This window comes from Cannabis sativa, chromosome 7, assembly GCF_029168945.1.
Source record: "Cannabis sativa cultivar Pink pepper isolate KNU-18-1 chromosome 7, ASM2916894v1, whole genome shotgun sequence".
NCBI lineage: Eukaryota > Viridiplantae > Streptophyta > Magnoliopsida > Rosales > Cannabaceae > Cannabis > Cannabis sativa.
Window position 1 is genome coordinate 7971641 of NC_083607.1, and position 27621 is coordinate 7999261.

Here is a 27621-nt window from a genome sequence, read left to right on the forward strand (position 1 = left end):
CTTTTAGGTCAGGGTGATACGTACATTTTGGGAACACGGTAGTGCAATTGAGTAGGAGCGTTATCATAAACATGGAATCTATAGCTTCTATCTGGCGAATAGTAAGCAAAGGATGATCTCCTTCGAGCTTGACCAAACGAACATAAATGGTGGAGTACTCATTTCACATAAGCTGAAATATCATTTATACGAGGTCAAGTGTTTTAAGGATAAAATACATAGTAGGGTGTTACAGTAATTTAATCCCTTTACAGTGTAGATCATTCATATAGAGGATCAGTGATCAAATTAGGATTATAACAATGGATAACTAATGATGTGTCTATATGGTGGAACATATAGAGCATTCTATATACTGAGAGTGCAATTCTAAGTTCTATGCGTGGATTCAACGAAGAATTAATAAGTCAGTGAATTTAGGTTATAAATTCTTGATCTGCTTATTGGAAGCTCGTTTATATAGACCCATGGTCCCCGCACTAGTTGAGATAATATTGCTTGTAAGACTCATATGATTGGTTTTGATTAATCAATTATAATTCTCAATTTAGACTATGTCTATTTGTGAATTTTTCACTAAGTAAGGGCGAAATTGTAAAGAAAGAGTTTATAGGGGCATATTTGATAATTATGATACTTTGTATGGTTCAATTAATAAATATGATAAATGACAATATTATTTAATAATTATTTATAGTTATTAAATAGTTAGAATTTTCATTTAAATGGTTGAATTAGAAAATTGGCGTTTTTGAGAAAATCAGATGCAGAAAAGGTAAAACTGCAAAATTGCAAAAAGTGAGGCCCAAATCCACTAGTATAGGGCCTGCCACTTTTGTAGGAAATTTAAACTGATATTTTCATTATTTTAATGCCAAATAATTCAAACCTAACCCTAGTGGAATGCTATAAATAGATAGTGAAGGCTTCAGGAAAATTACACTAAAATTTCTACACTTTTTCCTGACACTTTCTGAATCAGAAAAACCTGAGCCTTTCTCTTTCCCTATCTTTAGCTGCCACTTCTTCTTTTTCTTCCCTCTTGAATTTCGAAATTCTTAGTGTAAGAGTAGTGCCCACACACAGCAAGTGATACCTCAATCATAGTGAGGAAGATCGTGAAGAAAGACTTTCAGCAAGAAGGAGGTTTCAGCATCAAAGATTCAGAGAAAGAGATCTAGGTCCAGATATTGATAATGCTCTGCTACAGAAAGGAATCAAGGGCTAGATATCTGAACGGAAGGAGTCATATTATTCCGCTGCACCCAATGTAAGGTTTCCTAAACTTTATATGTGTTTATTTCATCGTTTTAGAAAGTTCATATTTAGGGTGTTAATAAACATACTTGTGAGTAGATCTAAGATCTTGGTAAAATAATTTCCAACAACTGGCCTCAGAGCCATGGTAATTGATTTACTTGCAAGAAATTTGGACTTTAAAACGATTGTTTGTTTGTTTTTGGATGGTATCATGTTGTATTGAGTGTTATTTGATGATTGATTGGTGTTTGTGAATTTTCGTTAAAAATAATTGAATATATGTTTCTGGAATTATTTTTATTGGATAGTATGGAAAAAATTAAGCAAGTTACTTTTTTACAGAACTCAATTTCGATTTAATTTGAATTAGTTATAATTTTTTGAAGATTCAAAAAAATTGGAGTTGTGCTGAAATTTTCCTGCAATCGCGAAAACTGTCCGTACAGCTCACAATTTTTTCGTTTTTCTTCGATTTTTCATGCTTTTTCATGGAATTAACTTCCGATTTTTTTGTGTAGTTCTGTATTTATACTATTACTATTCCTAATTCAATTCTAATTATCATTTTGAATTAATTTAATATTTTTTAAATTTAATTCAAGATATTAGTGTAATTTGAATTTAAAATAGTTAGTATCTATCTTATCTGCTTAATAATCTATCTTATTTTTAAATTTAATTATATCTTATCTTATTTTTAAATTTAAGGTTAGTTTTTAAATTTTTTAAATTAAATCTTTTTTTAAATAATTTGATCTTATTTAAATTTAAAATAAGATAACTATAATCTTGTAATTTTAAATAGATATAAGATATTTTACTAACTTTTAAATTTTGTTATTTTATTTATTTAAATTACATTTAAAATCTGAAAAAGATATTCATTTATCTTTTTTAATTTTTTATTTAATTTTTATTTATAAAATAACATTTAAATTTTAAAAGTAGTTAGCAAATTTTGAAATGATATTTAGGTTGGTTGAAACCTAATTTTTTCAAAATTGTAGGTTAAATTTTAAATTTAAATTTTAATTTAATTTCGATTTTTTTTTATTTCAAAATTTTTTTAATTTTTGATTTTTTTTAAATTAATTATTTAATTTCGAAATTGATAATTTAATTTAAAATTAAATAAATCCTACATCCAACTATCCAGCTAACCTTGTTGCAGGAGTATGTGTTTTAGCTTGTCTGTAAGTTTTCAAAACCTATTATTACTTGATTGCAAATAGCCATGGTTACCTTTTGCCAGATCTATTGATCTGATGGCTCCCTTGGTCAAGATAATAATTTGTAACAGGTATATTTACAAACTACTTTCATCTGTGTATGACCTAGCAACATGATAGGACCCATCCAAAGTGTGCCTGTGTGAGCCTATATGTTTAATTTTATTATAGATGCATATAGGTTGCTGTTGCTAAAATAAATTATCATAGTTCTTGATAGAATTTATTTAGGCCCATTTAGTTTTTGGGCTTATTCAATTAATAACAGTTGTTCTTATTAAGGTTAAATTCCTCTCTTTTGGGCCTTGTGTGAGAGTTGGGAGCCATAGTAGTGGGTACGACATACTGAACCCAGCACCCCCTCACATGAACCACCCCAATTGTGAAGGCCCATTTGCCTGATTTGAATAACTGTACTAGGTTAATTAAACTAGTTTAACCTAATAAAATTGATTAGCAACATAATTAATTTTATTTATTTTGAAATTAATTTAAGAAAATTATAGTTTAAAGAATTTTTTATTCTAAGCTAAACTATATGTATTTTTTGTATTTAATTAAATATAGAATTATAACCATCTAGATTCTTTTTGGAGCTTAATTTAAATTTTTCATTAAATATTCCTATTTAAGTTGATATTTAGTTATCTACAACTAACCAACTTAAATCTGAATATCTTTTGGATTTAAAATTTCAAAATTAAGTTGAGGAATTTTAGGCATTGGTTATTAAGATTCTTTAGATATTTTTTAAGCTAATACTTTTCGAATATTAACGTAAAATGGAATATTTTTAAATTAAGTGGTTACAACTTAATTTTTGATATTTAATTAAATTTAAATTTGAAAATATTTAAGTTCTAGATTTTTTCTAATACAACTTAAATTAGATACTTTTTCAAATTTTGTGGAAAAGATACATAGTCAAATAAGATATTTTCTAGATAGTTATTTCTAGACTACTTATTATTTCTAATATTAAATAAGAAAATATTATAAATTGTGAAATTAATTGTTTAAATAATTAATTTTGGTACAATTTATTTTAAGTATATTTTTCCTAGTATTAAACTAGAGATTAATAATTAAGCCTTCTTTACACTTAATTATTTATTTCTTGAATTTAATACATTTAATTAATTTGAAAATTAAATATCTAAGTTGATTTTCACCATGATACTTAAATATTTCTTTTTCATGACACTTAATTAAATAGAAAATTATTTTTAGTTGAAACTTATTTTTTCAACTAAATTTAAATAATTTTCAAAATATATTTTTTTCGTTATTTTATTAATCAAATTTCGAAATTGCATTTCTTAAAAGTTGGAATTTCGAATTTTAATTGAAAAATAGATTAAAGCGTTGAGAGAAAAATTAGTTATCTTGCACTAACGATCGTTTTAATCGAAATAGTGAAAATCTCAAATTTCTGATAGTGGTACCCCTTTGTGAAATGTGGCCCGGACCAATCTCGGAATATTTTTTGCCACTAGTCACAATCAATTTGTACTACTAAGAAATGAATATGAAGAATGGTTTTGGGTTAAAATTTGTTGAAATGGCCCCCTAATTGAAAATATTCTTCTTTTCAGGGGAAATTTTTACAAGTTTTTTCCTTACTCTTACACTCGTTAGTTATCTGTTAAAATCTCAACCTACACATCTCCAAAGATCATGAAATTTCACGGCGGCCTAGCCAAGACCGTTGTGCATCACTTTTCTCTTTGACACGTTGAGAGAAAAATTAGTTTTCTTGCACTAACGATCGTTTTAATCGAAATAGTGAAAATCTCACATTTCTGATAGTGGTACCCCTTTGTGAAATGTGGCCCGGACCAATCTCGGAATATTTTTTGCCACTAGTCTTAATCAATTTGTACTACTAAGAAATGAATATGAAGAATGGTTTTGGGTTAAAATTTGTTGAAATGGCCCCCTAATTGAAAATATTCTTCTTTTCAGGGGAAATTTGAACAAGTTTTTTCCTCACTCTTACACTCGTTAGTTATCTGTTAAAATCTCAACCTACACATCTCCAAAGATCATGAAATTTCACGGGTGCCTAGCCAAGACCGTTGTGCATCACTTTTCTCTTGGACACGTTGAGAGAAAAATTAGTTATCTTGCACTAACGATCGTTTTAATCGAAATAGTGAAAATCTCAAATTTCTGATAGTGGTACCCCTTTGTGAAATGTGGCCCGGACCAATCTCGGAATATTTTTTGCCACTAGTCACAATAAATTTGTACTACTAAGAAATGAATATGAAGAATGGTTTTGGGTTAAAATTTGTTGAAATGGCCCCCTAATTGAAAATATTCTTCTTTTCAGGGGAAATTTTTACAAGTTTTTTCCTTACTCTTACACTCGTTAGTTATCTGTTAAAATCTCAACCTACACATCTCCAAAGATCATGAAATTTCACGGGGGCCTAGCCAAGACCGTTGTGCATCACTTTTCTCTTTGACACGTTGAGAGAAAAATTAGTTTTCTTGCACTAACGATCGTTTTAATCGAAATAGTGAAAATCTCACATTTCTGATAGTGGTACCCCTTTGTGAAATGTGGCCCGGACCAATCTCGGAATATTTTTTGCCACTAGTCTTAATCAATTTGTACTACTAAGAAATGAATATGAAGAATGGTTTTGGGTTAAAATTTGTTGAAATGGCCCCCTAATTGAAAATATTCTTCTTTTCAGGGGAAATTTTAACAAGTTTTTTCCTCACTCTTACACTCGTTAGTTATCTGTTAAAATCTCAACCTACACATCTCCAAAGATCATGAAATTTCACGGGTGCCTAGCCAAGACCGTTGTGCATCACTTTTCTCTTGGACACGTTGAGAGAAAAATTAGTTATCTTGCACTAACGATCGTTTTAATCGAAATAGTGAAAATCTCAAATTTCTGATAGTGGTACCCCTTTGTGAAATGTGGCCCGGACCAATCTCGGAATATTTTTTGCCACTAGTCACAATCAATTTGTACTACTAAGAAATGAATATGAAGAATGGTTTTGGGTTAAAATTTGTTGAAATGGCCCCCTAATTGAAAATATTCTTCTTTTCAGGGGAAATTTGAACAAGTTTTTTCCTCACTCTTACACTCGTTAGTTATCTGTTAAAATCTCAACCTACACATCTCCAAAGATCATGAAATTTCACGGGTGCCTAGCCAAGACCGTTGTGCATCACTTTTCTCTTGGACACGTTGAGAGAAAAATTAGTTATCTTGCACTAACGATCGTTTTAATCGAAATAGTGAAAATCTCAAATTTCTGATAGTGGTACCCCTTTGTGAAATGTGGCCCAGACCAATCTCGGAATATTTTTTGCCACTAGTCACAATAAATTTGTACTACTAAGAAATGAATATGAAGAATGGTTTTGGGTTAAAATTTGTTGAAATGGCCCCCTAATTGAAAATATTCTTCTTTTCAGGGGAAATTTTTACAAGTTTTTTTCTTACTCTTACACTCGTTAGTTATCTGTTAAAATCTCAACCTACACATCTCCAAAGATCATGAAATTTCACGGGAGCCTAGCCAAGACCGTTGTGCATCACTTTTCTCTTTGACACGTTGAGAGAAAAATTAGTTTTCTTGCACTAACGATCGTTTTAATCGAAATAGTGAAAATCTCACATTTCTGATAGTGGTACCCCTTTGTGAAATGTGGCCCGGACCAATCTCGGAATATTTTTTGCCACTAGTCTTAATCAATTTGTACTACTAAGAAATGAATATGAAGAATGGTTTTGGGTTAAAATTTGTTGAAATGGCCCCCTAATTGAAAATATTCTTCTTTTCAGGGGAAATTTTAACAAGTTTTTTCCTCACTCTTACACTCGTTAGTTATCTGTTAAAATCTCAACCTACACATACATTTTTGGCATCATTCCAAATTGCCTTAAACTACTAGTGTTAATTTCCTGATTAACCAAAAGTAGTTGCCAAAGATATAGAATCCAGTATCCCAAGAGAGTAGACATATAGAGAGGAATTTCACATTATCAATGATTTTGTGATTAAAGGAAGAGTAATGGTGGAGAAGAGGTTGTGTTTAATTCAACCTTTCAGATCCTATTACAAGGAGTTTACTACTACTACACTTGATGTGTATATCAAGGTGTTGAGATTATTTGAAACGCAATTTTTGTTTTATATTAGTGCAAGTGGGAGTTTGTTAGGTTTTATGCCCTAAATAAAACTCATTTCAATATAATCAGATTTACTTATTAATATAGATCAGAAATAACATTTAATGTTGCATGGTTCACATGATTTATTTCATGATTATATGTACATAATGTATAAATTCATCTGAAACCCTTTTCACATACTTGATCCTGTTTATTGTGCCGTCAACACATTGGAAAGTAAACATGACTATGTGAATAAAGTTTCCTAGATTTATCAGACATAGGGTTTTACTGATATGATAATCTACAACAGAGTTTACTTGCATTTGGAGAAGTGCTATGTTCTTTCCAGAGCATTGGTTAAAGTAAAGCTCAGGTTGGATGCATGGAGTATGCATCGGAAGGGACCGATATTGGACTTTGACTTAGATTTATTAAACTTACCGTAATATCTATTCAAGTCAATATCGCCTAGTTGATCCTAGATCAAATGTTCTTAATCCTGTTATGATTAGGCTCAATCTTGAAAGGCTATTCGTGTTCTTTGATTTGTTAGTTAAGCCTACTTTTAGGTCAGGGTGATACGTACATTTTGGGAACACGGTAGTGCAATTGAGTGGGAGCGCTATCATAAACATGGAATCTATAGCTTCTATCTGGCGAATAGTAAGCAAAGGATGATCTCCTTCGAGCTTGACCAAACGAACATAAATGGTGGAGTACTCATTTCACATAAGCTGAAATATCATTTATACGGGGTCAAGTGTTTTAAGGATAAAATACATAGTAGGGTGTTACGGTAATTTAATCCCTTTACAGTGTAGATCATTCATATAGAGGATCAGTGATCAAATTAGGATTATAACAATGGATAACTAATGATGTGTCTATATGGTGGAACATATAGAGCATTCTATATACTGAGAGTGCAATTCTAAGTTCTATGCGTGGATTCAACGAAGAATTAATAAGTCAGTGAATTTAGGTTATAAATTCTTGATCTGCTTATTGGAAGCTCGATTATATAGACCCATGGTCCCCGCACTAGTTGAGATAATATTGCTTGTAAGACTCATATGATTGGTTTTGATTAATCAATTATAATTCTCAATTTAGACTATGTCTATTTGTGAATTTTTCACTAAGTAAGGGCGAAATTGTAAAGAAAGAGTTTATAGGGGCATATTTGTTAATTATGATACTTTGTATGGTTCAATTAATAAATATGATAAATGACAATATTATTTAATAATTATTTATAGTTATTAAATAGTTAGAATTGGCATTTAAATGGTTGAATTAGAAAATTGGCGTTTTTGAGAAAATCAGATGCAGAAAAGGTAAAACTGCAAAACTGCAAAAAGTGAGGCCCAAATCGACTAGTATAGGGCCTGCCACTTTTGTAGGAAATTTAAACTGATATTTTCATTATTTTAATGCCAAATAATTCAAACCTAACCCTAGTGGAATGCTATAAATAGATAGTGAAGGCTTCAGGAAAATTACACTAAAATTTCTACACTTTTTCCTGACACTTTTTGAATCAGAAAAACCTGAGCCTTTCTCTCTCCCTATCTTTAGCTGCCACTTCTTCTTTTTCTTCCCTCTTGAATTTCGAAATTCTTAGTGTAAGAGTAGTGCCCACACACAGCAAGTGATACCTCAATCATAGTGAGGAAGATCGTGAAGAAAGACTTTCAGCAAGAAGGAGGTTTCAGCATCAATGATTCAGAGAAAGAGATCTAGGTTTAGATATTGATAATGCTCTGCTATAGAAAGGAATCAAGGGCTAGATATCTGAACGGAAGGAGTCATATTATTCCGCTGCACCCAATGTAAGGTTTCCTAAACTTTATATGTGTTTATTTTATCATTTTAGAAAGTTCATATTTAGGGTGTTAATAAACATACTTGTGAGTAGATCTAAGATCCTGGTAAAATAATTTACAACAAAGGATTCCTGAAGGCGTCCTCGCGCAAGGTGTTCTGTTGCTCCTCCCGCAGGATCTTCTTCAGAGCCTCCACCTCAGCATGTCCCCGGCTGAACTCGTCCAGGGCGTAGTTATGTTTGGCAACGCGGAGCATTTACCTTTCCTCGTCTGTGGGGACCGGGGTGAGAATAACGTCATGCGTCATAGTGTACTCCTCCGCTTCGGAAGGAATCCAGGAGTCAGTGCTAACAGCCAGAGTGTCCCTCCTCCAAGGCCGCTTGGAAGACTCGGCCTCAACCATTTTACCATTCTGCTTGCGCTCAAGGGCGGCCGTAATTTCGCCCTCCTCCTCCTCAACTTCCCCTTCTTTGTCTACCAAGACTATTGTGCCCAAGAGGGCACTGGACGATGACCTCCCAGTGGTCACCAGTTGGGATGATGCTGGAGGCAGAGAAGCGTCCGGGCTGTAGGCCTCAGCAACGGTAGCCAGGAGATCTTCCATTGGCTTGGCTGCTGCAACAAAGAAATAAACAAAGTGTTAGAATAACCATAAGAAGGCATGCGCCCAACAAGAAAGCAATAAAGCTAATCCTACCCTGACTCTCTAATTCAGCCCTAGCAAAGTCTTGAACTACAATGCTGGCTTCTTCATCCCCAAGAAAGCTGTCCGATGGGAGAAACCAACTGGAGGACAAGTGGGCTGAATGATCCAGGGGAATGGGTGCAGGAGGTCCAGGGCCCATCCGGGACCGACCCAAGAAATGGCCCAAGTGGGAAAAATAGTATTCTTTGCCATGATAGCCCCACCGGGTGGACGACATCCTAAACTTAGAAAGGCGCTCATCGAATCCTATGGGCCTACATTGGGTATACTCTCGGACAGAGGGGACATGATGAATTACTAAAGGAGACTTACCGGAACCTGAAGTACTGGCATTTGGAGCACCAGTGTTAGGAACCGGAATCGAAGGCTTGGGCCTGGAGGGCCTCCGCTCCGGGGCAGCTTCCAGGTGAAGGGTCCTCCCTGCTACAGCCTGGGCCTTAATGTAAGCTAGCTCCTGTTCCCTCCTGAAGAGATACTTCTGATACTGCTCCTCAGCCGAAGTAATTATATCTACACGGAGCGCCCTTTCCGCGGCCGGAGTCCTTACGTTCGGACAGATGACTTTGGAAAGGTTAAAGTCATCCACCGACTGACTTTCGGATATCAGCTTGGCTTTCGACAGTTCTCTGTCGTGACTAAGTCCCCAACATTGAGGGCCTTCCTATCGTAAGTAGAGAAAGTCTTAGCCCGCTAGAGGAATACTTGAGTAGGTGCGGTCCGCAGGTATGGAGGGATCCTAACCCACTCCGTAAGAAGCTCCGGGCGGTCCATGGCCTGGAAACCGAAGGAAAAGAAGAAGCGGTGGCGGTACTCCTTCATGTGGTTCTGGTAATTAAAAAGGACTGGGCCCTCATTCAAAGGGTGGGACCGAAGTCCAAAAAATCCATCTTTAAATTTGTCCCCCTTCTTGGGGACGGATACAAGTTCGTAAAAATATAAAATTTCAGCCGGACTGGGCGAACCCCAGCTCCGGGCAGCGTACAAAATAAATAAGCCTAAAAGCAGGCAGTATGCTTGAGGAATTAATTGATACGGCACGAGGCCAACAAAAACTAAGAAATTAACAAAGTAGTCCTGAAGAGGGAGCATGGCCCCGGACATCAGATGGGCCTGGCTCCAACCTCCGAAGCCCCCATAGTTGTGATTGGGTGTCTCCTCGTCCCGAGGCTGCCGGTGGAAGGTCCCGGAGGCTGATGGATTGATACCTGCCACCGTTACGATCTTTTCGAGCTGGTGGGCACAAGTCAACGTGGATTGGAGCTCGTCCGCCTCCCAACCGTTGGCACGATACTTAAAATTCTCCCGAGCCACGGGACCCCTAATGACCTCTTCCAGGGTGGCTAGTTGAACCGCGCCCTTCTTGGAAGACTAGGAACTAGATGCAGAAGCAGACATTTTGGTTCTGAAAAAATTGAGAAAATCCAGCAGTTAGGCCCCAAACCAAACCCTAATGTTTAACAAAGGGAATGGGGGTCCCCTAACTGCTGGAAAGAGGCCCCCTCCAAACGCTTGCCAAATAAGGAAACCCTAAGAGACTTTCCTTAGCAAGCATCGGATGCAAAAACCCCAAAGGCAGTGACATTGCAAAAGGAAAGAGGTAAAAGGGAAAAAAGGCAAAGCCGAGAAAGCATGAACTACTCTAAGTCCTAAAGGCGTTATTACGAAAGGTAAAGGCGATTCCTCAAAAGAAATGTAGTAAAAAGGAGCAATCAAGACACAAAAAAGAGGAATCTAACGCATCACACAGAAAACTCAAGCAAAATTATCCCCAGAAGTTCAACATTCAACCTAGAAACTGTAAACATGTAATATAAACAAACAGTAAGCAAGTGTAAAGTGTACTGAGAACTTACATGAAGTTTGAAGGCTGTGGGTTGGTGTTGATCGCCAGTAAAGGGATGATTGGCAACGGCGAAGGAAGAGAAGCAAGAAATCTATGGTTCTTGAAATTCTTACCTCTCTGTGAAAGCTCTGAGAAAATTTGGTGAAATGGTGAAAGTAACCAAATGAAATGAGAAGGCTGGCTTTTATAGGCCAGAACGGGTGTGAGACAGCTGTGATCGACCATCATCGTACGGTCAGAATAGCAATCGATTCGCATTCTACAGATCCAACTGTTGGGACAAGCGTGCATTGTTAGGTTATATTTAGCCTATGTTTCAGGTCTGTAAAGTTAGCATTTTCGCATCTATTGGTGTCTTTTGGAGCAGTTTTACACTTGATTTTTATTGTTTCAGGTTCCCGGGGTGTTAAAGTTCAAATTCAGTCAAATGGTGAAAAGACGGGACAAACTGGCAAAAAAATGGGAAAAATTGGCTCCAGACGCGTCAGTAGTCGCGACCTCCAAAGAGCCAGGTCACGACCCTTTTTCATGGTCGCGACTCTGGTCGCGACTTCGAGATTTGGCAGAAACTCAGTTTTTCGAGTTTTGCCTATAGTCGCGACCAGCTTAAAGGCTAGTCACGACTTGGTACGGAAAACGCAGTTTTGACCTAATTTTGATTTTTCTCTCAATTGGAGGCACACCTCTCATCCCTATATAAGGAATACGACTCTGAAGGTCAACCTAAGCAGAAAAAGACCTAAAAAGTGGATGAAGGTGGAGAGAAAGCTATCTTGAAGACCCGAAGCGATACCACCTTCTAGTTTCTTTATTTTACCCTTATTTCTTCCTTTTATGTTTAGTTTTGTTTCTGAATTAATCATGGATGTTTTTAGAGTTATGATGAACTAAATTTCCCATTAAGGGAGGATGATGAATGTTGTTTAAGTTTATGCCTAGTTAATAAATAATTGCCATTCCTTTATCTTGTTTGTGAATACTATCTTTATTTGTGTTTAATTCCATGTGCAAGTTTGATCACCTTTTACATGTTTAATGATCTCAATTCGAAATCTGAAAAGTGAGAATTGAGAATGCTAAAATTAGATAGTCTAGGTTTTGATGTGAAATGAAAGTATTTACATAGCCTCAGTGACCAATAGATTATTGCTTAATGCTGATTATGTGTTGATTTAATTAAGAAGTTAATTAGAGAACATAAGATTTAGAACCTAAAAGATCTGAAAAGAGTTAGGTTAATTCATAATCTGTCCTTCACATTAAGATAAGGATCGCAATTAGGTATTAATATTGGTAGCTTATCAACAGGATTCACCTCCCTAATCTCTCATCTTGATTAATCGTTGTTTATTCTCTTTTTAATTTTCTAAGTTATTTACTTTTAAATTGCAAAAATTATTATTTTTCTAAATAGAATCATAAGTATAGTTTAGTAGTACTTAATCCAATTCCCTGTGGTTCGACCTCACTTGCGTGAGATACTACTTGATTGCGTATACTTGCGTACTAAACATAAAATTTCGTAACAAGTTTTTGGCGCCGTTGCCGGAGAATTGTTTAAAGATTAATATTACATAAAATTATACTAACTTCTACTTTGGTTAATTCTTTTGCTTATTTCTAATCTGTTTCTTTTACATTAAATTTTGTAATATTATTAAAAATTAAATTTTGTTCTAATTTTGTTTTTCTTTTTAGTTTTAGTATAAATTTTGTTGTTTCAATTTTTTATCTTTTTAGTACTAATTTAGTTTTATTTTTAATTTTACTAATGTTTTACTTATGAGTTTGAACTGCAAGATAAATCCAGATGCTATATCTTGAGGATTTTGTCCAACAACACAATGAACCATTCTATTCTAGTTGGAGGAGATTTATAGAGCTTGGAGAGAGATGTTATCCCACTTTCTCAAGTGGATGTTTTACATGGCTCTTGTATAATGGACTTAACGATGAAACAAGAAGCTGGGTTGATTATGGAGCAGAGGCAACTGGAGCACCTTTATTAATGAGAGGCTATGATGTAATAAATCTGTTGAATGATATGGCAGATTTTGATTACGATTGGCATTAGAATCCATCACTTCAGGGTTGGAGTCACCAATACCCACCGTATTGCCCAAATTCATCCCAACAAACTAAAAAGAGGAGCAACTACTATCACTTCTACAATCACTTCCAGGAGAGATTAACCGCTTAACTGACATGGTGAGATCCTTATGTGATAATTCAATGACTCATGATTCAGAATGTAATAACTCCAATGATGAAAGTTATGAGAGTTGTTGGTACAATGAAGAAGGGTCATTATGTGAATACAAGGAAGATAATGAGCCTATAGTTGAAGATCAAGATCCTTGTGAAAAGGAAATCATTGAATATGAAATCATAAGTGAGGGTATGGATAGCCAAGTGAAGAGTGAGCAACAAGAAGAAGGGTTGTTAGATGAAAGTGTTGAAACTGTGACATTGGAGGATGAGGAAGAACATGACATCACTGATTCAACTGCATCAATGATATTGACAAACAAACCACCAATGGATCCATATATTTCATCAACACCATATTATATCCTCTACGAGCTACGAAAGGCTTCTCCCCAAGCTCATCATCGAAAGTCTTGTGTTGTTGGTGTGGCTTTTGGTTCAAACTCATTACATGCCAAGCTTGAGGGCATTTTTAAAAACAACTTTCAAGTTGTCCAGCATGATGCTTATTACGGGCGTCAACCGCTTGTTGATGTGGCGCTCAGGTAAGTTTCCTTTCCTTTTTCTTTAAATTTTCTGCATTTTAATTTTCTGTTTTAGTTAAGGAATGGCAATAAGCTAGAGGATAATTGTATACTGCTGATTAGTGTAATGTGATGTGAAATTGTAAAATAACTGTGTGCTTGATTCTGTTAACTCTTTGGATTAGTTTGGATGCTTAGAAACCTGTGTACAATTGCAATTACTCAATTTGTGAAAATTGTTATAATTGTTTTACTATGGTTTGTGGTAAGATTGACAGGATAACTTAGAACTTGCATGTTTATTCTTTTGAGACGAAATCCTTGATAGTGTTCAATTGGAATATGACTTAGGTATTTGTTGGATAGTTTGAGCCTTTCAAGTTTACCGTAATAATGTGTATCCCTAGTTAACCTTTTGAGCCTAAACCTGTTATATTTTTCACCCATTGACTCAAAAAATTGTAACCACACTATTAATTTTTCTTCACCATGTTATCCATGATATCATAAGCTACATAGTTAGTTTGGGGGAGGAGAAACATTTAGTGTGAGGAAATAGTGAGAGGGAGAAGAACTTGTAAGATTGAGAAGAGAAAAAATGTGTAATTCAATGTCACTGAAAAAAAAATGAAATATGATGAAAAAAATGAAAAAAAAAAACAATAAATAAGTAAAAATGTGTTTGAAAAAAACTTCAGTGATATTGGAAAAATAATAATAATAGAGATATCTTCTCTCAATCTTGGTAAATGCGGGAACGTTATGGGGTTTTGAAAAAGAAAGGTAAGAAGCTTGTGAGTTCTGTTTGTGTGCTTATGATATCTTGAACCATAAATTGTATTTTTTCTATCCCTGAATATTTGAGCCATATTTCCTAAACCTTGAAAAGACCTAATGATTCCAAAGGATACTGTCAACATTAGTGGAGAAAGGTAAGCATGCATGCTTATGAGTTATCGAGCTGTGGAACTGTTGGAAAGAGTAAAACTTTTATAACAATGTTTCACATATGAATAAATTTTTGTGGTTGTACATAGTGTTATGAATTGAGCATCTGAGTTAATTGTTAGAGTTAGTAGGGTCGAAATTCTAGTTTATGCAAGGAAGAAAGCAGAGCATGAGTCAGCAGCGTAGTGATTATCTGATAGCGTAGTTAGTTTTTTTTTACCTTACTCGGGGGCGAGTAAGAATCTAGTTTGGGGGAATTTGTTAGGTTATATTTAGCCTATGTTTCGAGTCTGTAAAGTTAGCATTTTTGCATCTATTGGTGTCTTTTGGAGCAGTTTTACGCTTGATTTTCATTATTTCAGGTACTCGGGGTGTTACAGTTCAAATTCAGTCAAATGGTGAAAAGACGGGACAAACTGGCAAAAAAATGGGAAAAATCGGCTCCAGACGCATCAGTAGTCGCGACCTCCAAAGAGCCAGGTCGCGACCCTTTTTCATGGTCGCGACTCTGGTCGCGACTTCGAGATTTGACAGAAACTCGGTTTTTCGAGTTTTGCCTATAGTCGCGACCAGCTTAAAGGCTAGTCACGACTTGGTACAGAAAACGCAGTTTTGACCTAATTTTGATTTTTCTCTCAATTGGAGGCACACCTCTCATCCCTATATAAGGAATACGACTCTGAAGGTCAACCTAAGCAGAAAAAGACCTAAAAAGTGGATGAAGGTGGAGAGGAAGCTATCTTGAAGACCCGGAGCGATACCACCTTCTAGTTTCTTTCTTTTACCCTAATTTCTTCCTTTTATGTTTAGTTTTGTTTCTGAATTAATCATGGATGTTTTTAGAGTTATGATGAACTAAATTTCCCATTAAGGGAGGATGATGAATGTTGTTTAAGTTTATGCCTAGTTAATAAATAATTGCCATTCCTTTATCTTGTTTGTGAATACTATCTTTATTTGTGTTTAATTCCATGTGCAAGTTTGATCACCTTTTACATGTTTAATGATCTCAATTCGAAATCTGAAAAGTGAGAATTGAGAATGCTCAAATTGGATAGTCTAGGTTTGATGTGAAACGAAAGTATTTGCATAGCCTCAGTGACGAATAGATTATTGCTTAATGCTGATTTTGTGTTGATTTAATTAAGAAGTTAATTAGAGAACATAAGATTTAGAACCTAAAAGATCTGAAAAGAGTTAGGTTAATTCATAATCTGTCATTCACATTAAGATAAGGATCGCAATTAGGTATTAACATTGGTAGCTTATCAACAGGATTCACCTCCCTAATCTCTCATCTTGATTAATCGTTGTTTATTCTCTTTTTAATTTTCTGAGTTATTTACTTTTAAATTGCAAAAATTATTATTTTTCCAAATAGAATCATAAGTATAGTTTAGTAGTACTTAATCCAATTCCCTGTGGTTTGACCTCACTTGCATGAGATACTACTTGATTGCGTATACTTGCGTAGTAAAAATAAAATTTCGTAACATGCATCAAGGCGGTAGAAAACGTTTGAGTACTCGACTGACACCCATTTAATGTGCCGTATCGTTAAATGGACAGGAAACGAATCGTTGTCTGCAAAAAGCGAATAACTACAGTAATGATGGTCATAAATGCATCCCCACGCGCCCAAGGCACGTGCCGGGAAGTTAATAAGGCAACCGGAGGCATCTAAGCAAGCCTTGTTTACTTTTTACCAAACAAGGCTTGGGGGTAAATGTTGCCCCTGATTTTGTCCAAAATACGTGGACCAAACGGACTGTGACACGTGGACTGAAGAAGCAAGACTTTGAGATAATTCGACTAGGTCTCCTTAATCAAAAGGATCAGCATTCAACATGCCTCCCGGAGTAGGCATGAAGGTTTCATATACTCCCGGAGAGCAAGGCTACAACGAAGCACCTCCGGGAGGTATCAAATCATATCTGAACAGTCACCTCGCATTTAATGCCGCATGGGAGAAGGCGTATTGAAACTGCGATAAGTATTAAAGTCTGATGGCGTAACCCCCCTTCTGCAGCTACTACGCTATGATTAATGAGCCTAGTGACGACTACTTTATGAGAAATCACATCAGTCAAGAGAGGATAATGGATTACATCCATTAAACCCCTAAAAAGCCTAGGAATTAGACCATTAATTTCCTATGATGTATTCATTGGGAATGTGTGCCTTTACTGAATATTACAGAAAGACATGTACCTCAATTCTGGGGATCATCCCACAAAAATACTATAAATACCCCCCAAAATCATTAAGGCAGGGGTCGAGAATTCTGGGTTTCGTAAGAACTAGAGAGAAAAACCACCAAGACTATTCTCTGTAATAAATACTCTCATAGATACACAGACTCGTGGATTAAGGCCCATTAATACCCCAACCACGTAAAAATCTCTTGCATTAACTCCTTACGACTTTCTTAAATATTATTATTATATTAGTTGCTGAAAACCTCGGTCAACAAGGATGTTAATCAACATACTTGTTAGTAAATCTAGATCATGGTAAAATATTCCAACACTAGCATGCTTGATGACTCGATAAGGCCTTGCATGTGTTAGGTTATCGACGCTGACAAGGTATCCACATATGCGACTCGATTAGGACGCAAATACCTAAGTACGAGACCCGTTAGTCTCGTTTTAATAGAACGCATCCTAAGCATGCGAGCTTGTGCGAGTAAATGAATAGACAACTTGTATACTATGGAAGTCGCATACGTTGCTGTATTTAGTGAAACAGATTTCAACTGTTCTTCATTTATTCCATTTACGTTTTTCTCAATTTACTGTTAATATTTAATGTAAAACGGTTTGATAATCAATTAAGTTCTGTGTAACCAAAAGTCACTTGCTTTGTATATATAGGAGTGATCCAACATGAATGAGACAAGACGAAAATCCTTGCAGCAGTGGACTATGTTAGAATTTATTTTACCAGGATCTTAGATCTACTCACAAGTATGTTGTTTAACACCCTAAATATGAACTTTCTAAATCGATAATTAAACATATATAAAGTTAAGAAAACCTTACATTGGTTGCAGCGGAATAATGTTGTAATATCCAGTTTATATACATATATTGGTATTTGGTATATTAAGTGTGATACAATTATATTGTTATTATTATTATTATTATTATTATTATAATTATTATTATTGTTGTTGTTGTTGTTGTTGTTGTTGTTGTTGTTGTTGTTGTTGTTGTTGTTGTTGTTGTTGTGCGTGTGTAACTAGAAAAGAAATATATATATATATTAAATAGTGAGATAAATAAATAGTGAAGCATTAGATTAGTTAGTTTAAAATTTAAAATTTAAATTTAAATCAGCATAATTTTATCTGATTAGTTAGATTTTTATTTTTAAATTTAAACCTATTATACGATATGTTATATACGTATATACTCTAGAACCCTAGCAGCCAGATAGTATCGTATTCCTTTATTCTCACCATCTCTCAATTTCTTTTTTTTTTTATTCTCTCTATTGAACCAAATCAGTTGTTTTAATCTTAAGAGCTTCGGGGTTAGCAATCAACCGATCATCGTTCCGTGTCTTCGAAATCTTCAGGTAAAATTCGTACTTGTTTTTATTTTCGTTTTCAGAGAAATAGGCTTTCATAAAACTATCATATCTCTCTCCCCATAGGTCCGTTTTCAGTGATCTAGGTACCGTTTTAAAGATAATTTAATGATCTATATTTTTTTTATGAAGAAATTCTTTCCTAATTCTGATTATTTCGATGTCAAAAAATTCATGTTTTACACTGACTGTCGATTTACAGCTTTTTAAAATTTCTTTCCGATATTGCCTTAGTAAAAGTGTGATATCTCTCTCGATATCTATTATTTTACAGCGATTCTTGTACTGTTAGAAAGATAATTCAATAATCCATATTTTCTTTGAAGAAACCTTTCCCTAGTTTGGAGTTCTTACCAGTCAAAAGTTAGGATCTTTACTCGGTTATGGTATTTCGTTTTAAGTTTCATTTTAGAAAAGGTGTCTTCAGTAAAAATTCAATATCTCTCTCAATTTTGATCCATTTTAAAAGATCTTTATCTCGTTTTAAAGCTTAGAAAAATAGCTACATTTTTTATGAAGAAAGTATTGTCTAGATCGGGGTGTAACTATTTTTAAAACTTTTATTTTTAGGCTGTATTCAGAAATCGGCATGATCCAGGATTTTAAAGAAACTGTTTTGAGAAAACATGCATAACTCCTAGGTTATAGCTCCGATTTTGGTGATCTTTATACCGTGAGAAAGGTCTTTCAATTAACTAAAAACTTTGTGAACAGTAGAACTTCTAATTCAAATGTTTTATAAGTCAAATTCTAGGCTAAACTTGTTGTACAGTAAGAATAATAAATATATTGAGTTTATCGGTGGACTAAGGGTTTCACTAATTGTTATAGGGCCTAGAAGGTATCGTAGGAGTTAATTACAGCGGAGTTGAGGTAAGAAAAAATAATTATACTTTATACTTGCTTTTTATATGGTTTGAGTATCTAGTATGATTGCTTGAATAAATTGTATTGAAACTGTGGAATGTGATAGTTTCGGTGAAATAGTGTTTTATCGAGGAATTGTATATGGCTGTTTAATCATGTTCCAGGTACTTGGAAGTGGTTGGAAACCACACATGTATGGTGATGTGGTAAGTGAGGAAGTGTACGTAAGGGTGCACTGGTTATTGGTACTGCGTTCTGGTTAAGAACGTAAGACACTCCAGATTTGTATGGAAGCTGGAGTGTGATTGTGAGTGTGAGTGTGTGGTATTTCAGTATTTGTGTGGCTGCCTCTATTTATACTTATGATTAGGTTGTTGTATGTTTGATGTATATGTTTGTGCTATGATGTGTGAATGCTGGTACATAGTATTTTGTTTTTTCCTTACTGGGCTTTGCAGCTCACCCCTTATTTACCCCCTATGTGCAGATAAGTAAGCCTGTAAGCTTTCGGTGACAAGTTGAGTCTGGGCAACATGGGGTGTATCTCGTGTGATCATGTAACTGCGTGTGGTCTTGGCCATCTTCCGCTGAAAGTTTTTTTTTAATTTATTAAACTTATCGAGGATGTTGTCGTTTAAATTTTCTATTACTTTTCCCTAAGTGGTAATACTTTATTTTCAACTGGGTACCCATGTTTTGAAAAGTATTTTTTTTTTTAATAAAGGCAACATTAGTATCTTAACGCCAGTTTATTTATGGCATCTTATTTTACGTAAGTAAGGGCGTTACAAATGGTACCAGAGCCACAGTTACATTGATCTTGAATTCACGCGACATACACACCATCGCTGCAAAGGATCAACTTGTCATCTAGTATGTATGCTTTATATATGTTATGTTGTATATGTTAAATTTGGTTTAGTCTTTATCTTTTGATTTTCCTTTAGTTAGCTAGAAGTTTAGGGTATGGTTAATCGAAACAATTAACTGATTCTTCGGAGTTAGAATTTTAGTATAACTCAAACAATTTTCTTATTAGTGTAATTTTTTTTATGAGTGAAGATTATTTATTTTACATGGTGAATTGTTGCTTGATGATTTACGTTTTTTTTTAAGTTTATATAATTTAGTGTATAGATATTTCCTTTTTGAGCGAGATACATCTTTGGTTATTTTTTTTCTTACCGCTACCATCTCCTTTCTTTTGAAGAACAAGTTAAGGGATTTGATGGAAAACGGTGAACCCAGAAGATCAACCCGGTTGAATGAAAGAGCGGCTGTAAGAGACCGAGCTAGAGGTCGAGGGCAAGGAAGTGCTCGCGGTCGAGGCAGGGGAAACCAGCATGTCCCTGCCGAGGCGGTGATCCAGGAGAATCAAAATGCCCCTGTAAATGGACAACAACCAGGTCAAGGTGGGGGCAACCACGAAGTCCCTGCTGGGGTAGTTGGTCAAGAACACCAAAACGCCCCTGTAGTGGTGCCACCACAACAAGAAGATTTGGCGCAAGAAGTTGCTCGTCTCAGGGAAGAAATTAGGAAGCGAGATGAAGAGGCTCACAACCGTCAGGAACAATCCAATCAAGGACAACATCGATTTTTGCCGGTGCAATACATGCCTGTGCCGGAGGGTCGATGGGAACCAATATATGAAAGGTTCCGCAAGCAACACCCACCAAATTTTGAAGGGGGCTCAGATCCAATGGAAGCTGAGGAATGGTTAAGAACAGTGGAAGGTATTGTTGAGTACATGCGGCTCGGTAACGGAGATAGTGTAGCTTGTGCTGCTAGTTTATTGAAAAAGGATGCCCGCATCTGGTGGGATGTTATTAAACATACACGGGATGTGGCCGCAATGACCTGGGCTGACTTTGTACAAGTTTTTAACAAAAAATACTACAATGAAGCAATACGCTCAGCTAGAGTTAATGAGTTCACGAACCTGAGGCAGGGTAAGTCAACAGTTACAGAGTATGCTCGGCAATTTGACAGATTAGCAAAGTTTGCCACAGATCTGGTTCCTACTGAGTTTTTGAGGGTTCATCGTTTTACTGAAGGGCTCGACTCCCGAATAAGTCGGGACATAGCGATGTCAGGAGTAAGGGCAACCACGTATGCTGAGGTACTGGAAAAAGCCCTAGAAGCTGAGTTGTGTGAAAGTCGTATACAGAAAGACAATACAGCAAGGTGGGAGGCCAGAAAGGCCAGTAATGGAGGTGGTGATAACAAAAGAAAACTGCCAAGTAACCAACACAACGAAGCCGACAAGAGAAACAAGATAGGGTCCAATAACTACAAAGGGAAGAAGCCATATGTGGAGTACCCCCTATGCCCAACATGTGGTCGTAAGCATCCGGGAGAATGTCGACTGAAAGGCAAGACTTGTTACAAGTGTGGGCAACCAGGCCACTATAAGAAGGACTGTCCACAAAAGGGTGATCAACTCAAGGATGACAAACTTGTCCCAGCTCGAGTATTTGCACTAACCAGAGGGGAGGCTGAGACTAGTAACACTGTGGTTGCAGGTCAGATTTCTATCTCTGGAAAACTATGTACTATTTTATTTGATTCTGGAGCTACGCACTCATTTATTGCTTTAAAGATGATAGATAAGTTAGAACTACCGTATGTAAACTTTAGTTATAAGTTCATGACGGAGTTGCCCTCGGGCGAGGTTATGATATCATCTAGAGGAGTGCGGGATGCGCCAATAAGGATTGCAGACAAGGAACTTAGTGGAGATCTGATAGAGCTGGAGATGAGGGATTACGATCTTATCTTGGGTATGGATTGGCTATCACGACATGGAGCAACAATAGACTGCCGAAAGAGGACAGTGACTTTCACCCCTGAATCTGGAGAGGCATTCATATTTGAAGGAATCAAAGTCAAGTCAAGCTTACCGCTAGTTACAGCCCTGAAGGCACAAAAGATGATACGTGCAGGATGTCAAGCATACTTGGCCAGCATAGTAGACAAGTCAAGAGAAACCACCCTCAAGCCAGAGAATGTCCACATAGTATGTGAATTCCAAGAAGTTTTTTCGGAAGACGTACTAGGGCTACCCCCAGATAGAGAGATAGAATTTGTGATTGAGTTAGCGCCAGGCACAGCACCAATCTCGAGGGCTCCATACCGCATGGCTCCCAATGAATTGAAGGAATTGAAGGCTCAACTACAAGATCTTTTAGACAAGGGGTTCATTAGACCAAGTTACTCACCTTGGGGTGCGCCAGTGTTGTTCGTCAAGAAGAAGGACGGTAGTATGCGGATGTGTATAGACTATCTAGAGCTGAACAAAGTGACTATAAAGAACAAGTATCCCTTGCCTCGCATCGATGATTTGTTTGATCAGTTACAAGGGGCGATCGTCTTTTCAAAGATCGACTTGAGATCTGGGTACCACCAATTGAAAGTCCGAGAGGAAGATATAGCAAAGACGGCATTTCGAACACGGTATGGGCATTATGAATTTCTAGTGATGTCATTTGGGTTAACCAATGCCCCAGCAGCCTTCATGGATTTAATGAATAGAGTATTCAAGGAATATCTTGACAAGTTTGTGGTGGTATTCATTGATGACATACTCATTTATTCAAGGACAATGGAAGAGCATGAGGAGCACTTAAGGCTAACTCTAAGTAGACTCAAAGAGCACCAATTGTATGCCAAATTCAAAAAGTGTGAGTTCTGGTTGGAGAAAGTGGCGTTTCTAGGCCATATAGTGTCCAAAGATGGGGTAGAGGTGGACCCTGCGAAAATTGAAGCAGTGAAGAGCTGGCCAAAACCAAAAACTTCAAGTGAGGTTCGGAGTTTCCTCGGACTAGCTGGATATTATAGGAGATTCGTTGAAGGGTTCTCAAAAATAGCCACACCATTGACAAATTTGACTCGAAAGCAACAAAAATTTGCATGGACAGATAAATGTGAGGAAAGCTTTCAGACATTGAAAGATAAACTCATAACGACTCCGTCCCGTGTGTTCCAACTAACAAAGACAAATTTGTAGTATATTGCGACGCATCAAAGCAAGGGCTCTACTGTGTGTTGATGCGAGAATGAGAAGGTGGTAGCCTATGCCTCTAGGCAGCTAAAGGAGTATGAGACAAGGTACCCAACTCATGACTTAGAGTTGGCAGCAGTGGTCTTTGCATTGAAAATCTGGAGGCACTACCTCTATGGAGAGAAGTGTGAAATATACACAGATCACAAAAGCCTAAAATACTTCTTTACGCAGAAAGAGCTCAACATGAGACAGAGGCGGTGGTTGGAACTGGTAAAAGATTACGATTGTGAGATACTGTACCATCCTGGAAAGGCTAATGTAGTGGCGGATGCACTTAGCAGACGCAACTATGCAAGCTTATCAATGTTAAGGGCATTAAAAGTGCCGTTGCAACAGGAAATTGAGAGATCTGGAATAGAGTTAGTAACAGGAAAGCTAGCTAACCTCACAATTGAATCAAATTTATTAGAGAATATCAAAGAAGAACAAGCCCAAGATGAGTTTTTAATCAAGAAGCGGGTCGAACTACAAAATGGGAAAGTCGGGGACTTCTCAATTAATGAAGAGGGTATTCTACTATACAAGGCAAGGGTGTGTGTACCTAAGAAAGCGGAGTTGCAATCAAAAATCTTACAAGAGGCGCACACTACACCCTATTTTTTACACCCAGGATCAACCAAAATGTACAATGATCTGAAAGGTAGGTATTGGTGGCCGGGAATGAAAAATGATATAGCAGAATTTGTAGCAAAATGTCTTACCTGCCAGCAAGTTAAGGCCGAACACCAGAGACCTGCAGGGCTGTTGCAATCTCTTGATATTCCTGAGTGGAAATGGGAAGATATTGCTATGGATTTTGTGACAGGGTTACCGAAGAACAGCAAACAACAGGATTCCATCTGGGTGATTATCGACAGACTCACTAAATCAACACATTTTCTGCCTGTGCGCACTAATTACAATGCAGAGCAATATGCTGGACTGTATGTAAAAGAAATTGTAAGGCTACACGGAGTCCCAAAGACCATTGTATCTGATAGAGGTTCAGTTTTTACTTCTAAGTTTTGGGAAAGTGTGCAAAGTGCTTTGGGCACAAAACTGAAGTTGAGTACAGCATTCCATCCTCAAACTGATGGACAATCGGAACGAACTATTCAAATACTAGAAGACATGCTACGAGCTTGTGCGTTGGATTTCCCAAGTAACTGGAGCAACTATTTGCCACTAATGGAGTTCTCGTACAACAATAGCTATCAATCTACAATAGGGATGGCACCCTATGAAATGTTGTATGGGAGGAAGTGTCGATCACCACTACACTGGGATGAGGTTGGCGAAAAGCGATACTTAGGCCCAGACCTAGTAAGAGAGGCCACTGAAGCGGTAGAAAAGATTCGAAATAGAATGGTAACTGCACAAAGCCGCCAGAAAAGTTATGCCGACGCAAAGAGACGGAATGTGGAATTTGCAGTGGGTGATAAAGTGTTCCTTCGAGTGTCACCTATGAAAGGGGTTATGCGTTTTGGAAAGCGAGGAAAGCTAAGTCCAAGATTTATAGGTCCTTTTGAGATATTGGACAGAGTGGGACAGGTAGCTTATCGACTGGCATTGCCACCAGTATTAGCTGAGACGCATAATGTGTTCCATATTTCTATGCTACGAAAATACATGTCGGATCCATCACACGTGCTGAACTACGAAAGAATGGAGCTAAAGCAGGACTTGAGTTATGAAGTGCGACCAATTCGCATTATAGAGAGAGGAACGTAGGAGTTAAGGTCCAAAAGTATTCCTCTAGTAAAAGTTCTGTGGAGCAACCGTTCAGAAAGGGACGCAACGTGGGAAATGGAGGGAGACATGAAAGAACAGTACCCCGAACTTTTTGGTAAGTCTAATTTCGAGGACGAAATTTCCTTTAAGGAGGGTAGAATGTAATATCCAGTTTATATACATATATTGGTATTTGGTATATTAAGTGTGATACAATTATATTATTATTATTATTATTATTATTATTATTATTATTATTGTTATTATTATTATTATTGTTGTTGTTGTTGTTGTTGTTGTTGTTGTTGTGCGTGTGTAACTAGAAAAGAAAAATATATATATATATATATATATTAAATAGTGAAATAAATAAATAGTGAAGCATTAGATTAGTTAGTTTAAAATTTAAAATTTAAATTTAAATCAGCATAATTTTATCTGATTAGTTAGATTTTTATTTTTAAATTTAAACCTATTATACGATATGTTATATACGTATATACTCTAGAACCCTAGCAGCCAGATAGTATCGTATTCCTTTATTCTCACCATCTCTCAATTTCCTTTTTTTTTATTCTCTCTATTGAACCAAATCAATTGTTTTAATCTTAAGAGCTTCGGGGTTAGCAATCAACCGATCATCGTTCCGTGTCTTCGAAATCTTCAGGTAAAATTCGTACTTGTTTTTATTTTCGTTTTCAAAGAAATAGGCTTTCATAAAACTATCATATCTCTCTAACCATAGGTCCGTTTTCAGTGATCTAGGTACCGTTTTAAAGATAATTTAATGATCTATATTTTTTTTATGAAGAAATTCTTTCCTAATTCTGATTATTTCGATGTCAAAAAATTCATGTTTTACACTGACTGTCGATTTACAGCTTTTTAAAATTTCTTTTCGATATTGCCTTAGTAAAAGTGTAATATCTCTCTCGATATCTATTATTTTACAGCAATTCTTGTACTGTTAGAAAGATAATTCAATAATCCATATTTTCTTTGAAGAAACCTTTCCCTAGTTTGGAGTTCTTACCAGTCAAAAGTTAGGATCTTTACTCGGTTATGGTATTTCGTTTTAAGTTTCGTTTTAGAAAAAGTGTCTTCAGTAAAAATTCAATATATCTCTCACTTTTGATCCATTTTAAAAGATCTTTATCTCGTTTTAAAGCTTAGAAAAATAGCTACATTTTGTATGAAGAAAGTATTGTCTAGATCGGGGTGTAACTATTTTTAAAACTTTTATTTTTAGGCTGTATTCAGAAATCGGCATGATCCAGGATTTTAAAGAAACTGTTTTGAGAAAACATGCATAACTCCTAGGTTATAGCTCCGATTTTGGTGATCTTTATACCGTTAGAAAGGTCTTTCAATTAACTAAAAACTTTGTGAACAGTAGAACTTCTAATTCAAACGTTTTATAAGTCAAATTCTAGGCTAAACTTGCTGTACAGTAAGAATAATAAATATATTGAGTTTATCGGTGGACTAAGGGTTTCACTAATTGTTATAGGGCCTAGAAGGTATCGTAGGAGTTAATTACAGCGGAGTTGAGGTAAGGAAAAATAATTATACTTTATACTTGCTTTTTATATGGTTTGAGTATCTAGTATGATTGCTTGAATAAATTGTATTGAAACTGTGGAATGTGATAGTTTCGGTGAAATAGTGTTTTATCGAGGAATTGTATATGGTTGTTTAATCATGTTCCAGGTACTTGGAAGTGGTTGGAAACCACACATGTATGGTGATGTGGTAAGTGAGGCAGTGTACGTAAGGGTGCACTGGTTATTGGTACTGCGTTCTGGTTAAGAACGTAAGACACTTTAGATTTGTATGGAAGCTGGAGTGTGATTGTGAGTGTGAGTGTGTGGTATTTCAGTATTTGTGTGGCTGCCTCTATTTATACTTATGATTAGGTTGTTGTATGTTTGATGTATATGTTTGTGCTATGATGTGTGAATGCTGGTACATAGTATTTTGTTTTTTCCTTACTGGGCTTTGCAGCTCACCCCTTATTTACCCCCTATGTGCAGATAAGTAAGCCTGTAAGCTTTCGGTGACAAGTTGAGTCTGGGCAGCATGGGGTGTATCTCGTGTGATCATGTAACTGCGTGTGGTCTTGGCCATCTTCCGCTGAAAGTTTTTTTTTTAATTTATTAAACTTATCGAGGATGTTGTCGTTTAAATTTTCTATTACTTTTCCCTAAGTGGTAATACTTTATTTTCAACTGGGTACCCATGTTTTGAAAAGTTTTTTTTTTTTTAATAAAGGCAACATTAGTATCTTAACGCCAGTTTATTTATGGCATCTTATTTTACGTAAGGAAGGGCGTTACAAATGTCTCCTTCCACTCAGATCTCTAACCCTTGTATCCTTTCCGTCGCAGAGTATTATCAAGATCAGAGCCCGAATGTCCTTCTCTTTATGTGTGATCCTTCACAGTCTTCCAATCTATGATTGAGGTACCACTTGTTGTGTGTGGGCACTACTCTATCACTAAGGTTTCGAAATTGTGAAGAGGAAAAAAGAGAGAGGTAGGGTCGGCTATAGAGAGAGAAAGTGGAAGGCTCAGTTTTTCTGAAAAAGGCAATCTGAAGAAAAACTTGTTGAAAAACTTCTCTTTTTTTTTGACTGAGCCATCACTTTCTATTTATAGGTAACTACTAGGTTTAGGTTAGTAATTATTTGGCATTA

General features: G+C 36.0%; 1 protein-coding gene across 1 annotated transcript; it reads left to right on the top strand.

Annotated features, from left to right (window-relative positions):
* Positions 1-21173: 21173 nt before the first annotated feature.
* Positions 21174-27185, top strand: LOC133029303 (uncharacterized). Its single transcript, XM_061101811.1, has 2 exons — positions 21174-21675; positions 26960-27185. The coding sequence occupies exons 1-2, from the start codon at positions 21240-21242 to the stop codon at positions 26965-26967; spliced, it is 444 nt and encodes a 147-aa protein (XP_060957794.1). The 5' UTR covers positions 21174-21239; the 3' UTR covers positions 26968-27185.
* Positions 27186-27621: the final 436 nt, after the last annotated feature.